Source organism: Lagenorhynchus albirostris, chromosome 7 (genome assembly GCF_949774975.1).
Source record: "Lagenorhynchus albirostris chromosome 7, mLagAlb1.1, whole genome shotgun sequence".
Lineage (NCBI taxonomy): Eukaryota > Metazoa > Chordata > Mammalia > Artiodactyla > Delphinidae > Lagenorhynchus > Lagenorhynchus albirostris.
In genome coordinates, this window is record NC_083101.1 from 74857982 (window position 1) to 74875416 (window position 17435).

At 35.5% G+C, this 17435-nt stretch overlaps 1 protein-coding gene across 3 annotated transcripts in view; it reads right to left on the minus strand.

Moving 5' to 3' along the window:
- CAAP1 (caspase activity and apoptosis inhibitor 1) overlaps positions 1 to 17435 on the minus strand; it is a 53315-nt gene that overhangs the window by 11488 nt on the left and 24392 nt on the right. For all 3 annotated transcript variants that reach the window (XM_060153513.1, XM_060153512.1, XM_060153514.1), the window contains one exon: positions 8526 to 8599. In XM_060153513.1, coding sequence (XP_060009496.1) covers positions 8526 to 8599 — 74 coding nt within the window. The remainder of the gene's footprint in view (positions 1 to 8525; positions 8600 to 17435) is intronic.

Consider the following 17435-nt stretch of genomic DNA (forward strand, 5'->3'; position numbering starts at 1 on the left):
ATGAAAACATACAAAACATAAAACATGGGGTTAAAAATGAAGACAGAGTAGCGTATTTACAAGCACTGCTGTTTAAAATCAGGCAACTGTTCTCCCCAAAGATTTGTTGGAACTTATGAATTTAAAAGGGCATCACACTCAAATATTCTCTGCTAGTAACATCTCAGTGCTCCACAATCTGCCCATCCAAGGAAGGTGTTCTTAAACTCATCATCTACCTCACGATAGGCCACGTTTCCTGCGACACTGCTTTAGTTTGTTTAAATATAAATATAAGCTTACAATGAGATACTAAAGACTGGATTCTAATTTTAGATAATGTAAAAGTATCTTTTATATACTCATGCAGAAAGCAGCCAGTCATTATCAGTATGCCAGAAAAGTGGTAGTGCATTTCATAAAACATAGAAATCCTACCCTAAAACTAAAAACACTTTCATTAAAGAAGTAGGAAAAATAATGAAAACTGTCAGTTTCACCCTCATTCTTTCCATAAAAGAAAATATGTGGAAGTAGTGAGAGTCTTTGGAAAAAATAACTATGTCACCTTAGAGTATATGGTATGAAGGTGGAAAATGCAGTATAAAGTGTCCTGTATGTTTTCAGAATGGTTGGAAAAAAGATCATCTCATGAGGAAGGACAGTTCAAGAGTGTAGAAAGATGCTCAAAAATAAAACTCGGGCTTCCCTGGTGGTGCAGTGGTTGAGAGTCCGCCTGCCGATGCAGGGGACACGGGTTCGTGCCCCGGTCCGGGAAGATCCCACATGCCGCGGAGAGGCTGGGCCTGTAAGCCATGGCCGCTGAGCCCGTGCGTTCGGAGCTTGTGCTCCACAACGGGAGAGGCCACAACAGTTAGAGGCCCGCGTACCGCAAAAAATAAAAAAATAAAACTCTAACCAAACATTAATTACCCAAATGAGGAAATATCCGAAGAAATATAAGCTACAGAAGAATCTCTATGATGACCACATATTTTATAAAGGGCACATGATCAATGCTTAATATAAAAGACTGGTATTAATCTATACAAGCAATATAAACAAAGCTAAAGGCTAAGGGAAACAAACCAAAACATGGCTCAGTTTTGTTAAGACCAGAAAGAAAAACAAGCTTATAAGCAACTCACTCTTTGGGGTAGGTGGTAAAATATTAATAGGTAAATATAACTAATATTCTATTTCATTTCTATCTTCTTTTTAAGAACCTTGAACATACTGGACAGGACAGAAGAGAAAGAATGAATTCTTTTAGTCATCTATCCATCCACTTACTCATTCAAAAGAATATGAGTACCCACTATAGACAAGCAGTGAAGACTTAAAGAATCCTAAGACACAATCCTTTACCTTAAGTACCTAAATTTAGGTACTCATAAATGCTTATTGAATTGAAAACAATTATTAATTATTGGGCAGTGTTATAACAGAAGTAAATAAACAGGCAACTATGGACTTTAGTTAGTAATAAGGTATTAATAGTGCCTCATCAATTTTAACAAATTTACCACACTAATGCAAGATGATAATATGGGAAACTGGGAGAAGCGGTGGTAAGTGGGTATACAGGAGCTCTGTACTTTCCACTCAATTTTTTGTAAACCTAATTTAAAGCTGTTCAAAAAAATTTTAAGTATTAGTTTTTAAAAATAAAAATAAAGTTTGTTAACTACAAGCTCAATACGTATCAACTATATGATGTGGCAACCAAAACGGCTGATTAAATCATAGGCTAGGTGTGAGGTGTATAAAAAGTTCAGGAACTGTTAACAAAATTGATTTCAAGCCTAGTATTTACTATCTTTCTTTTGGTAGCAGCACTTCTATATAAGGAGGTACTTTTCCCAATGAACTGGATGAGAACATAGTGGCTGAAAAACGCAGAGGATCCAAACATCTGAGGAAGGGTTGGAGTATGCAACCTCCAAAGTAGCTCCCCTGAGAGTGTGTCTAGGATCCTATGAAATGCATCACAAGATAGAATGTTTAAAATGAGTACAATTTAAAGAAACATGGAAATAAACATTTCTCTCAATACTGAACCAAATTCATAATTTCATTCTTGATAAAAAACACACAGAGCATTATGCATCCAAAAACCTTATCAGTTTACTTTTTTTTTTTAAATCCAGAAAAGTCTCACATTCAAATGCAACAGAGGGGCCTTCAAAAGGTACAGGAACAGTATGGGCTAATTTCCATATAAAATGTAATTTTTACCCTTTCATTCAACTACTACTCATAGAAAGAGACAAATTAAAAAGCAGGGAGGATCATGTTGGTGTCACTGCTGGTAATAACTTGTGAAAAAGCTCAAAGGAATGAGAAAAGAAATGTAAATTCTTATGCCACACCGATGGTTACACCACAATCTCTTCTTACTTCACCAATTGCTGAACTGCATAACATTTCCCCAGAACAAGTTTTTTTAAATCTTTTAAAGAAGTTAACTCGTGTTGAAAAGCTGCATTCTGTGAATACTTATTTGTTAGAGCCAGTCAAGGAGATAATCAAGGGCAAGGAGGAAAGGAATTAGACTCAAACTTTGAAAACAAATCAGTAGTACACATGCTTCTCTGCTTCCAACTCCAGAACAGCCTTCTAACACTTTCTTTTCAGTTTCCCCTCAGCTCTCTAACACTCCTACCTGCAATTTTGGTTTTCAAAGGAAGAGGCAGCACAGAGCTCATCTGCCAATCCAGACTTCTTCAGGTAAAACTTCTGGCCTACAAATGCTACTTAATTAACTGATGATCTTCATTCTCTCTTCCTTTACAGTGCAATAAAAGTCTCTGATGACATTTTTCTCATTATCTTTTCAATTTTTTATAACTTGTACTTATTCCTTCATGGTTGTAAAGTTCTTTTCAGCAAAACTCAACCCCTTTGTAACTGCAAACTGATTTCTTCATTCTTTTTTATTCTAGTCCCTCTCCGTACCTACCTTCCCTTCTCCTAGTGCAGTACTACCTCAGAACAACAACAGAAGCAATAAGAACAAAAATTGAGTTTTTCCATTTCTCTCTCACCTTAAGGACTCAAACAGTTTCACACAATTTTACGTTCAATCTTTGCTAAATGATGGAAAATATCCCATATAAAATTGAATTTTTTTGAAGTAATAAATGAATACATTATGGCCACCATCAATCCTTTATAATAGTCTAAAAGAGTGGTCTCTCAACTTCATTATTTACATAAACCTATCAGTGAAAACATTTTTTAAGTACCTGTCCAACTACATATTTTTATTTACTTATAAATTAATACATAATTAATATGAACCATTACAATTACATACATGTAACTGAAAATTTTAAAAGGGAGAGGTTTAAATATATAAGTTTATATGTATTTATTTACTTTAGAAGCTCTAGTATTTTTATCTTGCATTCCCAGGGAGTGTGTATAATTACACCGTGGTGATCAGTGGTCTGAAAGGCTGAAAGAAGCCCAAAGAAAATACCTATCTAAACTTTCATCACACGGTTTAACCACTGAAAACAATTTTCCCCTATTAAAGTCTACTTTTCGAATTCTTGAAGCTCTCAACAAGGTAATTCTTAAAGCTATCATTCATTAACTGTTTTTTAATTAATTTATTTATTTATTTATTTATTTTTGGCTGCATTGGGTCTTCGTTGCAGTGCACAGGCTTTCTCTAGTTGCTGTGAGCAGGGGCTACTCTTGTTGCAGCATGCAGGCTTCTCATTGCAGTGGCTTCTCCTGTTGCAAAGCACTGGCTCTAGGCACGTGGGCTTCAGTAGTTGTGGCACGCAGGCTCCAGTAGTTGTGGCTCGCGGGCTCTAGAGCACAGACTCAGTAGTTGTGGCACACGGGCTTAGTTGCTCTGTGGCATGTGGGATCTTCCGAGACCAGGGATCAAACCCGTGTGCCCTGCACTCTACCCCAGGATTCTTAACCACTGCGCCATCAGGGAAGTCCTATCATTCATTAACTCTTGAATTAGAAGGCCAAAATATAATTGCATGAGGCAACTACATTACTTTAAAAAAAGTGACAAGATTTGAGTCTAACCACAGCAAAAGTCTGTGCATTTTGTGTGTGTGTTTGCACATCTTTCTCTAATAGAAAAGAGGAATAATTTTCACATGAGAAAGTTAATGTAAAAGATTCAGAGTAAAATGTAGTCAATGTCTTATTAATTTTAATCGTTTTATACACCATGTGGTTACATTACTTATTTTTATAACTGTATTCAAATGAATGCATCTTAAGGAACCATCATACAGCTTAAAGACTAAAAACTCAAGCATCTTTTTCTCTAACAGAAAAACGTAGAGATAGAAAAAATTGTATATCTCATTCTTCTTCCATTAAACAATTTAATAAAACAGTTACTAAGAAGCACTCTTCACAAGTGCAGACACTGCTCTAGGCCCTGTTCTTTAGAAAATCTGATAGAAAGGAACTTCAAGATCGAGGCCAAACATCCAAATATTTAAACATTGCGAGAATCTGCTCTACAACAGCAACACCAAGTGGCCATTTGTGCAACCTGTGTTCAAACACCTTCAGCAATAGGGATGAACGTATCTCAGAAGGCAGCCCAATGCATTTTCTGATACATCTGATTATTTGAAATAAATAAATCGATCCAAACATGTTTAATGATAACCTTATCTACTGGCCCTGCTTTTATTCTCAAATTCTCAATACAGAACACGCCTAGTCAGTCTTCTATTTAACAGCCCTTCAAATATTTTAAAGGGACTACTATAAACCTCAACTCTTCTCGTCAACCTAAATACACAATTTTTAACTTAGCTATTTGATTAATCATGTATAGTAAAAAAAAAATTTCTCATAACAATTTCCAAGAAGGAATGCAAACATAAGACTTTAATTCTTGAAGTTACAAAGGAGAATAATTTGCAAAATTACACAAAGTTTACCCCAGTTGTAAACTTTAAAGCAAAAATTTAAATTGTTTTAATATTACTAAATGTCTTAACTTTATTTATTTATAGATAAATATATAGAAGAGAACTCATTAAGATTAGCAAAGATTTGTTTGATATTTTAGAAGTATTTTCTATGCATTAAATACCTTTGACAAACAGCAGTTTCATTTTTTTCTTAACTGTAGCACAAATGACTAATTTAGAAAATTTATATAAACCATTCTTATACAACTACCCTCCTGCTAAAAATGAATGACTTAGGACACTAATCCTAATCCTATTTTACTACAGGACCAATCAATCAACTAGTAGATTATATTTATATTTAAATAATGTTTGCACAGTGAAGGTGAAAGTTAGTGTACAATCTGATACCTTCAGCACAGCCAGTTTCATAAATAAATTTCCTATCGATAAGATAAATAATACCAGTACTAGACAAAGAAATGCCATTTTCAATTTACCTAATTCATAGTCACTGTTTCTCAATATTGAGTATTTTAGAAACTGAAAAAACTGAAAATATAATTTAAATAACTTGTCAATATCATATACCATTAATAGGGCATATAAGATTTATTTTATCCTGAAAGAACAAAGGGAAAATTCAGTGCTGCTTTATATTTTGGTCTACTGAGCAAAGGGTTACTTTAGTGCTAAGTAAGCTTCAATTAATTTTCTTAAATGGTCAAGTCATTAAATAAAATGACAACACATTCACAAGGAGAATTATGCTCTGTTTTTATTGAGCTAATAACTGTGAGCAAAAATAGAAAGTTACAGATAATATTAAATCAATTTTGAAAGTTCTGCATATTAAAGACAGACAATATTAGTTCATTTAAAATAAAGGCAAGGGCTTCCCTGGTGGCGCAGTGGTTGAGAGTCCGCCTGCCGATGCAGGGGACACGGGTTCGTGCCCCGGTCCGGAAGATCCCACATGCTGTGGAGCGGCTGGGCCCGTGAGCCATGGCCGCTGAGCCTGTGCGTCCGGAGCCTGTGCTCCACAACGGGAGAGGCCACAACAGTGAGAGGACCGTGTACCGCAAAAAAATAATAATAATAAAAATAAATAAATAAATAAAGGCAATAATCTTTACTGAGCCTGTCAGGATTTGTTTCCTGGGGTACCTCACCTTCTTGGTTAACTCCAAGCAAGTTAGTTACTATCTGGTTCAGATTTCAGCTATACTAATATTTGTCTGTAAAAAGTTCCATATAATTGAGTCTTCTAAATGACTTACGCTTATCCCATTATGCAACAAAATTTAAAATTTTAACCACTTCATAGGCATTTTTCTAAAAGACTTCACTTATTTCACTGCTTTCTAAAAAGAGCTGAAATTTAATTTAACCATTTTCTACAAATTTAGTTACAGTATGAACAGGAACTGTACTGCAAAATGGTAACTGCTGTGCTTGGATCTCCTGTTTCCTCTCCTCTGCTTGCTGTCACTTACTGATGACAGTGTGTTCTTGATGTTTCTGATGCTGAGGTGAGAACCCAAGAGTGTCTATAAAGGCTCCTGAGCATAAAAAACTAGGCTTTGTGATATCTGGTTACTGAGTTATTTTTCTCTCCTTCTTCACCTCCATTGCTAATTTTCCAATTACTGAAGTTACCATAAAAAATATATATATATCACAGCAAAATAGGCTGTTAGCACCAGGAAGGGAATTCTGAAGAGAGGTCCAGGTACCTGAACACAGAAGCAGAAAAACCCCTTCCCTTAGAGGGCAGCACTGGCTAATGTGCACAATGAGGTCTCCATTCCTTTTTCCCTGGGAACTGGAATCAACCTGCCCATTCTAGACTTTTCTATCCTTTATATGGCATTCTTTTTTTAAATTTATTTTTCAGGATTTTTTTTAACATCTTTATTGGAGTATAATTGCTTTACAATGTTGTGTTAGTTTCTGCTGCAAAACAAAGTTCATCAGCTGTACGTATACGTATACGGTGTTCTTCTCTCCACAGATAATTTAACAGCACAGTCTCCACACCTTCTGCTCATTAAATGCAAAGAACAGAACAAAGGCAGAAACAATAGCAGTGCTGTCAAATTACACATGGGGCATAAGAGTTAAATGACCATGACTACATTATATGGAAACGATGTGTGCTTGGCATGTATTGATACACGACAAACAAATGTAAATAAAACTATGAATCTGAGTTTCTGTCTATGGGTGTGCTGAGAAGGATAAGGGCACAAAGATGTAACTTTGTCTGGCACTGGAATTCTCAAAATCATCAGAAATATTTATAAACACCAGAGAACGTAAGTTAGAATTACAGAAAATCTAGATTTTGTTCTCACTACACATAAACTGAAGGAATCACAAAATTAATTAATCAACGTTTTCCCTTTTTCTTTTAAATACATATTTTGTTTTTTTTGTTTTTAATTTATTTATTTTATTTATTTATTTTTGGATGCATTGGGTCTTCGTTGCTGCACACGGGCCTTCTCTTGTTGCGGCGAGCAGGGGCTACTCTTCTTTGCCGTGTGCAGGCTTCTCATTATGGTGGCTTCTCTTGTTGCAAAGCATGGGCTCTAGGCACAGTGGGCTTCAGTAGTTGTGGCACAAGGGCTCAGTAGTTGTGGCCTGTGGCTCTAGAGAGCAGGCTCAGTAGTTGCGGTGCACCGGCATAGCGGCTCGGCAGCATGTGGGATCTTCCGGGACCAGGGATCGAACCCGTGTCCCCTGCACTGGCAGGTGGATTGTTAACTACTGTGCCACCAGGGAAGTCCCTCCCTTTCTTAATTAAGCATTAGTAGTACAGGCCACGGCTTAAAAAAAGAAATTCTGCCTAAGTAAACTGATGACCTGTTTCTCTCTACCAAATAAGTTCTTATGATTCAAGTTTTAGAGAAACTATTCTAAGCCATCAAAGACTAGCTGCCTACAAAATAAACAACATAACCCTCTTGGCTGCAACAGATTCTCACTGCTCTGAAGTAATTTTCATCAGAAAAATGGAAAAATGTGAAGTAATCTTTGACTAACTAGTAAAAATTTATTTTTACATTCAGTTTTCCCTACTAGGCATGAGAAAACAACAACAACAACAAAAAGACATCTAAAAGATTAGCCCTATTCATCTACCTGGCTTGAATAAATAACAACTACCATTTTACTTCTGTTAGCTGGTAATGTCAAAAATTACTGATTTATAGAAAATAATATATGAGGAAGAAAGTAAACAAGGATAAAATATCTAGCAAAAAAAAAGACAGAAAAAAGTTACTCTATAAAACTTTCTCCCCATATACAACCCAAAGATATCCAGTTAACACAGCTACAGTATCTTGGAGGTGAGAATATATAATAGATTACTGAATTAAAACTATTCAAAAATGACACCTTTCTGTTGGCATCTGTAACCATACAGCACTAAGACAGAACCACTCCAATGACTAAAGGAGTCATGAAATAAAGGATGTATATCTTACTCTGGATCTTAGACTAAATAAACTATTTTGTTTCCCTATCTATAAAATGGGGGCAAACTGGAAGACTGTGAAAATTTATTATTGGTAAAATGCTTATAATTTTCAGGTAAAATGTTACAGAAAAAGTTAAGTACGTGATCCATACCTTGTTTTAATTCCAAACCTTCAGGTTGCTTGTTCTCTCTCAGGGATGAGGTAGAATCTACACAGATGTCTTGTCTGAGGAATGAAAATAAATAAAAACAATCTTTTAAACACTATTCAATGAAATAATATTTACTGCTGAGGTTCCTAGAATTAAGTTATACACTTGAGAAGACAGTGAATTCTTCTCAGCCCCCAGGGTACCATTCAGTACATTCTGGAAACTCAGAAACATGTATACAAGTGTCAGAAGCAGCGGCTATAAACTACTACCAATTTAAGTAGTATACTTTGTAAAATCAAGGAACAAACCTGGAATGAATACCGAGGTTAATTTTCTCTCCCTTCCAATACTCTGCAGGGTAGCTGATGGGAGAAGTCATAACTCACAGAAGAATCTAGTAATTTTTCAAGTTCAACTGTTAAATTTAATGGGCACTCTGGCATTCAAATTATTTTTTTTTGTTTGTTTTTGCTGTACGCGGGCCTCTCACTGTTGTGGCCTCTCCCATTGCGGAGCACAGGCTCCGGACGCACAGGCTCAGCGGCCATGGCTCACGGGCCCAGCTGCTCCACGGCATGTGGGATCCTCCCGGACTGGGGCACGAACCCGTGTCCCCTGCATCGGCAGGCGGACTCTCAACCAATGCGCCACCAGGGAAGCCTCAAATTATTTTATATTCATCTAATTTCATACCTCAAATGCTTTGGTGTCTACAGGATGTGGAAAATACATATCTTATTTGTAATATACATATGTAATCAAAGTAAATGGATTATGTATAAGATCATGCCATAAAAAAAGTTCTTGATTCACTATTTCTGCAAAAGAGCTGTAAACTAAACTAATACTCTTTCTTAGAGAGCATTATACCATTATAATATTGATGTTACAAATACTTTACAGCAAAAGTCAAGACATTAATTATTTTAAATATTCAAAGTAACTATCTTCTTTAAAATACGTATCTATTACCTTCTGAGAATTTTTACACACACCCTAAGACTAACATACTAGAAATATCTAGGAAATTTTCGTATTCACAAAACTTTTTATATCCACTTAATAACAAATCCCTCAAATAACTAAAGGATAAAGACTTGTGATTATTTCTTTGAGAAGTTTACAATTTTCTTTCCAGTCAACACATTTGGCACTTATAAGTTTGTTCTGTATTAAAATTTTACTAATACAGTACAAACTCAAATAGAAACTATGAAAATATTTAACTTGGTACTATGACATCTTACAGATTTATAATTGAGATAGCTCCATTTTTTATCCTTCTTTCTGTCTAATGTTGCTTACTCAGATTTTATTCTTTCACCAGAATGACTAGCATATCCCAAGGAGGATATCAACAACGCACCCTGGCAATCTAGGGGCAGATTAAATGCCAATATACCACATTAAAAGCTTTGCAAAGGGGACTTCCCTGGTGGCACAGTGGTTAAGAATCTGCCTACCAATGCAGGGGACAAGGGTTCGATCCCTGGTCCAGGAAGATCCCACATGCCACGGAGCAACTAAGCCAGTGCACCACAACTACTGAGCCTGCGCTCTAGAGTCCACGAGCCACAACTACTGAAGTCTGCATGCCTAGAGCCCATGGCAAGAGAAGCCACTGCAACGAAGAGTAGCCCCCGCTCGCCACCACTAAAGAAAGCCCAAGCACAGCAATGACGACCCAACGCAGCCAAAAAAAAAGAAAAAAAAAAAAGCTCTGCAAAGAATAAAGTTAAAATATGCCACCTCAAGCCTTACGTCAAATTAGACTTTACCTACTGGGAACATTAATCTATTTCTAAGTATATTCCTTTAGAGAAAATGTTTGTTTGCTCTAATACCTGAATGGCACTTATTTCTCTTCTAAACATATACACCTAACTTTTTCAAAAAATGACTTGAACAAAAACATAATGTAACATCACCATTAAAAGGATATATGCATATATTGCATATGCAATACCTAATAAAGACACAACATCACTCACGCAACATTATAGCCGAGAATGTATAATCTGTATCATGAGGAATCATGAGACAAACTGCAAGTGGAAATGAGTAATGTTCTATTAAAAAGAGGGAGGGGAGTTAAAGTCAATGTTATAAAAGACAAAGAAAGGCTGTGGAAATATTCCAGGTTAAAGGAGGCTAAAGAGTCATGACAATTAAATGTTATAACTGACTTGAGACTGCTCAACTGGAGGGGAAAACATTATAAAGGAAATTACTGAATCAAGTGACAAACTAAAATACTGATGGCAGATTGGATAAAAGTATCAATGTTAAATTTACTAAAGCTGAATTTACTGAAGTTAACAATGTATTGCGGTTATATGAAAAAGAATATCACTATTTTAGGAAAAGTACAATGTAGTATTTAGAGGTAAAGTGTCATGATGTATGTAACTTAGCCTCAAATGTTTCAGAAGAAAATATACAAGTATATAAAGAGAAGGTGTGCAAATGGGACTAAATGTTAATAATAGGTAAATCCAGGTAAAGGATATATGTATGTTTCTTGTACTATTCTTATTCCTGCAACATTTTAATAATTCTGAAATTATTTCCAAATAAAAATTTTAAGTTAATAATAATGTAGTGAAGTGCATTATTTTATGCATTATTTGATTTTCTCTGTGAAAGCTCCTTAAATCCCCTTCAAATAAAACTGGACCCCTCTATAAAGTCTATCTGCTGTCATAAACAAATTTTTTTATTGCCCAAAGTGAATGTTTATAATGTTCTGTTTTCTCTTAAGTTGGATTTGATCAGGCTGTTGAAGAAAATCACCAGAAAAAACTTCAGACAGTAGAGGTAGTACACCACCTTGTGGCTGAAAAGTGAAAAGCTAGATGCTTTTACATCAGTATCATCTGAAGCTGAAAAAATGTTCCAGAAAATAGTTTGGAATTTTAATTTTTCCAAGACGTAGATTTGCAACTAAAATTATCATACACATTCAGAGTTCTGTAATGCAATTTAAAGATTTTCACTAAAGAGCATAAAAGGCAAGACGGAAACAAAAAAGGAAATGTCTTAAAGTGTAAGAAAATTATGTCTCCCCCAACATAATAAAACATACTAAGTGTCAGAGTTAGGAAAACTAAAGGAATTCCAATTTATAGTTAAATTACATTTAAATATTTCTATCAAACATTTTAAAACCATATAAGAATTTTATAACTGGAGAGAGAAGAGGTGAAGAGAAAAAAGGGGGGAGGGAAGGAACACACTAAAAATCTGGCTTGGGTTAAGAATCTTGCAATGTTTTTTGTAGTCTTTTCCATTAAGGAAAAAAAAACACAGTTTTTATTTCCCCAATTCTCTTCTCCCATCTGCAATGCTCCTTAAAGCACCTTAATTTACAATCTTGGCCTTGAATTATAAAAGAGCCCTATATCTATCCTTGGGATTTAAGTTCTCAAACCAATATCAGTCCAACTTTCTTTCTTTTACTCCAAATATGGTTCTATGAGTGATGCTTTCTTATAACTCCAATGAATTTGTTTTTTAAAATCAGAGTAATACACTGGGGAGATCTGTAGGACGTAATCAAGAACAACCACACATGTGAATTACTAAGGTTTAAAATATATTGCTAAACAGAAAAAAAAATCAATTTCTTGTCTAAAAGAAAAATACTGGGAAGAGACCTCAACAGAAGGATAAAGAGAGAACCAAACCAGAAGGATTCCTCCCACTTTGGAAAAAGTCAGCTAACAAAGAATCAGGCAAACTGGCCTAACGACAGATATACCCTTGGTTCTCTCGCCACTATCCTGGGAGTAAAACTAGAGGCTGAATGATGCCAGCTTATCAAGTTATGAGCTTTCTACTATTAAAAATAAGAGACAGGCAAAGAAACTAGAGTAGCCAAAACAATTGTGAAAAAGAATAACCAAGTTTAAGGATGCACACTATCACATTTCAAGAGTAAAAAGCTACAGTAACCAAGATAGTAATGGTATTAGAGAAAGGATAAACATCTGGATTAATAAAACAGAATAGAGTACAGAAACAGATCTAACACATATATGGTCAATAGTTTAAAACAACAACATAAATGTGTATCACAGTTCTGTAGGTCAGAAGTCTGGGAGGGGTCTCACTGGACTAAAATCAAAGTGTCCACAGGCTGCACTCTTTTCTGGAGACTAGGGGAGAATTCATTTCCTGCTCATTTGGATTGTTGGCATAAATTTGTTCCCTGAGATGGTAGGGCCAAAATCCCTGTTGCCTTGCTGCTTACCCAGCTTCCAGTCAAGGTCTTCTCATGTCACATCTCTCTGACCTACTCTTCTTCTGTCTTCCTCTTCCACTTTTAATAACTCAGTGTGACGAGACTGGGATAACCTGGATAATCCAGGATAATCTCCCCATCTCAAAGTCCTTAACCTTAACCAAATCTGTAACGTCCCTTTTCTCAATATATAAAGTAACACATTCTTAAGTTCTGGAGATTAGAGAGTCATTTTTCTGCCTACTATATTACCTGAACTGGAGAATGGATAAGCAAACTGTGGTTCACCCACGCAATGGAATATCAACTACTCAGCAAGGAAAAGGAAGGAACTACTTATATACACAGCAACATAAGTGAATCTCAAATGCATTATGCTAAGTGAAAGAAGCCTATATACTGTATTTATCTATATGACATTCCGGAAAAAGAAAAAGTGTGAGGACATAAATCAGGTTGTCAAGGGTTGGACACAGGAGAAGGAGTGGACTACAAAGAGCCATGGGGGAAATTCTGGGTATGATGGAACGGGTCTATATTGTGGCTGTGATGGTAGATAAATTTGTCCAAACCTGCATAACTATATAGTAAAAAAAAAAAAAAAAAACCAAAACTAAATTACACTTTTATCTAAATTACACTTTTAATATTTTTGTATCTAAATTACACTGTTAATATTTTTTAAGTTGGGGTACCACAAAGCCTTAGAACAAGTTCAGAAAAATGAAATCACCTAGTGCTCAAATGTAACCCTCAAACACTATGGAATGGAGCAAAACAATCTTTCTCAAAGGGCCTTTCCAAATAGCAAATAAATTCACATCTCTAGTGTTTCCCTCAGCAAGCTCATTCCTCAAGATAGCAAAATTTAACCCTTGTTTCCATTTCTTTTCCCCAAATAACATAATTCCAAAAATCAGTTACCATACTCCAGTTTCTCTGATCCATGATTCTCTAAGAATTCATTCTATAAATTGCCCCCCACAACTCCAAGTTTTTGTAAATAAGTCAATTCTCTAAATGGGGGCTCTAATCTATATAAAAGTGACTAAAGGGAATCACAGAGGTTCTCCTCTTTGTTCTATCCCTATATTCCTGCTTTCAAGCCTTTTCCAGTTTTAAAATTTGTATGAGATCACTTTATAAGTGCTTTATTTAAAGGTGCACAAGTAGGATGTGTAAATATCCTACTACTTTGAATGTGGAGTCCTATCTAAGCATTAAGTCGCAATACTCTCAATGATTAGTAGTACTTTCTGTGAAGGTTTTCTGAAAAACGTATTCTGTTATTTCTGATAAAGTTATTATATAGAATAGTCTGCCTAAGTATTACAGCTAATTTAGAAGGACACAAAAACATAAGTGGGGTACAGATAACCAATTTATTACCCTTTACCAGCCAAAAAGCACACAGTCAAGCCCTTTATAATACATATACTATGTCTAAAAGAATTTAGCATACAGAAGTAATGGCAATTTAACAAATTGATCTCATTTGTGAAAAAAATCCTTTTATGCTTTAAAATATGTATACAATAGTTTTCTCTTAATTTAAACTATGTTTGTAATAAATGAAAAAGTTAGACACTTATAAGCAATAAATTTTTAAAAAGCAGTAGCAGTAAAGAATAATAATTTTAAAAATCACAATGAATTCTTTTGCTTTCTTTAGGCTTTCATAAAAGGAATTTGGAGAAGGGAATCCCCAATACTCATCAATGTAAAGTGGAATTTTAAGAACAGTGATTGTGTGACTCAAAGTAAAAATTCAGTGATTCATAGTAAAAATTCTAGAGCAAATACAGCAACATTTTTTTCAATGCATTTCAACAACTACTATTCTAAGCACTTTACAATCTTTTCCCATTTAATCATCATCACAATCCTATGAGTAGGTACTGATATTACCCCTATTCTCCAAACAAGGAAATTGAGGCCCAGAGAGATTAACTAACTTGCCAAAGGTCAGAGAGATAGTAAGCTGTGGAATTCTGCTGCTAAAAGTGCAGGCAGTTTAACTCTAGAACCTTCATTCTTTACATTTATGCAGACTTTCTCCTACTTAAAGAAATAGTTCTCCAAGCAGTAATATTGAAAATTATACGTTGCCATCATCTATATCTCAAAGTATCAGGTCAGTTTTCATTCAAAATTTGACCCCAAGACCTCATAGGAAAATACTTCTTTCTATTGGAAAAACTAAGATATGCTATTAAATCATCAAGACAGAATTATTATTTTACAGTGGAAAATTTCAATGAAAGGACAGACATGAGCAAATACAACTGGTAACCAAAACAAATTCCAAATGAATCAAAGATTTAAACATTTTAAAAAACCATAAAGTACTAAGAGAAAGTATGAAAAATACTTTTTATAATTTCAGAATAGAGAAGGACTTTTGTAAATATAAAACCCAGGAACCATAAAAGATTGATAAAATCAGACTACATAAACATGAAATATTTATGCATGTGCAAAAGAACAATAAAAGCCATAAACAAAGTAAAAAAAAAAAGCAACAAGCAAAAAGAAAAAAAATTGCAACCCACATCACAAACAACGGATTAAAAAGACCAGAGGGGACTTCCCTGGTGGCGCAGTGGTTAAGAATCCTCCTGCCAATGCAGGGGACATGGATTCAATCCCTGGTCCAGGAAGATCCCACATGCAGTGGAGCAACTAAGCCCATGTGCCACAACTACTGAGCATGTGCTCTAGAGCCCGTGAGCCACAACTACTGAGCCTGCCCTCTAGAGCCCGCAAGCCACAACTACTGAGCCCGCATACCGCAACTACTGAGCCTGCATGCTGCAACTACTGAAACCTGTGCGCCTAGAGCCCATGCTCTGCAACAAGAGAAGCCACAGCAAAGAGAAGCCTGTGCACCACAATGAAGAGTAGCCTCCACTCACCGCAACTAGAGAAAGCTCATGCACCCCAACAAAGACCCAGTGCGCCCAAAACAAATAATAATAATAAAATAAATTAATATTAAAAAAAAGACCAAAGCCCTCTACATACATACACACACAAGGTAAACAAAAATGACAAAGCTCACAGAAAAAGGAAATTCAAATAGCTTTGTAGTATATGGAAAAACAGTCAATTTCACTCAGAGAATATAAATTAAAATTCCAATGAGATATCCTTTTTTACCTATCAGATGAACAAAGATCAAAATGTTAGATAACATTATATTAGCTAAAGTATATGAAAACATGTATTCCACATTTTGGGGGAGGGGTATAAATTGGTTTAAACTCTGAAAGTCAATTAGGCAGTATCTATTAAAATTTCAAATGCCCAAACATCTGATCCAACAATTAACTTATAGGGCTTTATATAATCACAGAAGAACAAGATGACTTACATACTGAGATACTCATATCATATGCAGTAACAGAAGACAGTAAACACTTAAATGTCCAGAAGAACAAGATTACTTATATACAAAGATACTCAACATATACAGTAACAGAAGACAGTAAACACTTAAATGTCTATAGATAGACTTTTGCTATATTCAACAATGGAATAGTATACAGGTGTGTGTGTGTGCGCGCGTGTGTGTGTATGAAGCCTTATATGCACTAGGTAGAACAAAATCCAAAAAAGTCATACTATTAAATGGAAAAAATTAAACAAAAAAGGGTATGGAACAGTTTGCATAGTATGCTACCATTTGCGTGACAAGAAAAACTATACATACACTTATACATTTGTAAATGTATACAATTTCTCTGGGAGGATACACAAGAAACTGGTTTACTGTGGTTGCCTACAAGAAGGGATTCAGAATGGGGAACAGAAAAAAGAGTGAGACTTATTTTCACTATATACTTTAAAAAACTTTATACTATGCGCATACATTTACCATTCAAATAAATAAGCTGTTAAATAACACGCAAGATATATGGCTATGTGGGAAAATGTCCTCATTTGCTGAAAATTCAAACATAAATATGTAGAATCAACTTACAGTACTTCAAGAAAATAGATAAAATAAATATGGAAAACTGTAATAATTGTTAGGCCTAGGCAATAGTTATTTGGGGGTTTCATTATACTGTTCTCTCTACTTTTCTATACACTTGACAATTTTCGTAATAAAAAAATAAACACAAGAACAACCTAATACAGTGAAGTCCCTTTTGTCTAACTCGGACAAGATGGTATCACTTAACTGAAAAAAAAAATATTTTATTAACACAGGGAAACACTTTTAAAAGTTACATATAGGAGGAGCTTCAAGATGGCGGAAGACTAAGACGCAGAGATCACCTACCTTCCCACAAATACATCGTAAATACATCTACATGTGGAACAACTCCTACAGAACATCTACTGCACACTGGCAGAAGACCTCAGACCTCCCCAAAGGCAAGAAACTCCCCACGTACCTGGGTAGGGCAAAAGAAAAAAGAATAAACAGAGACAAAAGAATAGGGATGGGACCTGCAACAGTGGGAGGGAGCTGTGAAGGAGGAAAGGTTTACACACACTAGAAAGGCCCTTCATGGGCGGAGACTGCGGGTGGCGGAGGGGGGAAGCTTCCGAGCCACGGAGGAGAGCGCAGCAACAGGGGTGCGGAGGGCAAGGCGGGGAGATTACCGCACAGAGGATCGGTGCCGACCAGCACTCACCAGCGCGAGAGGCTTGTC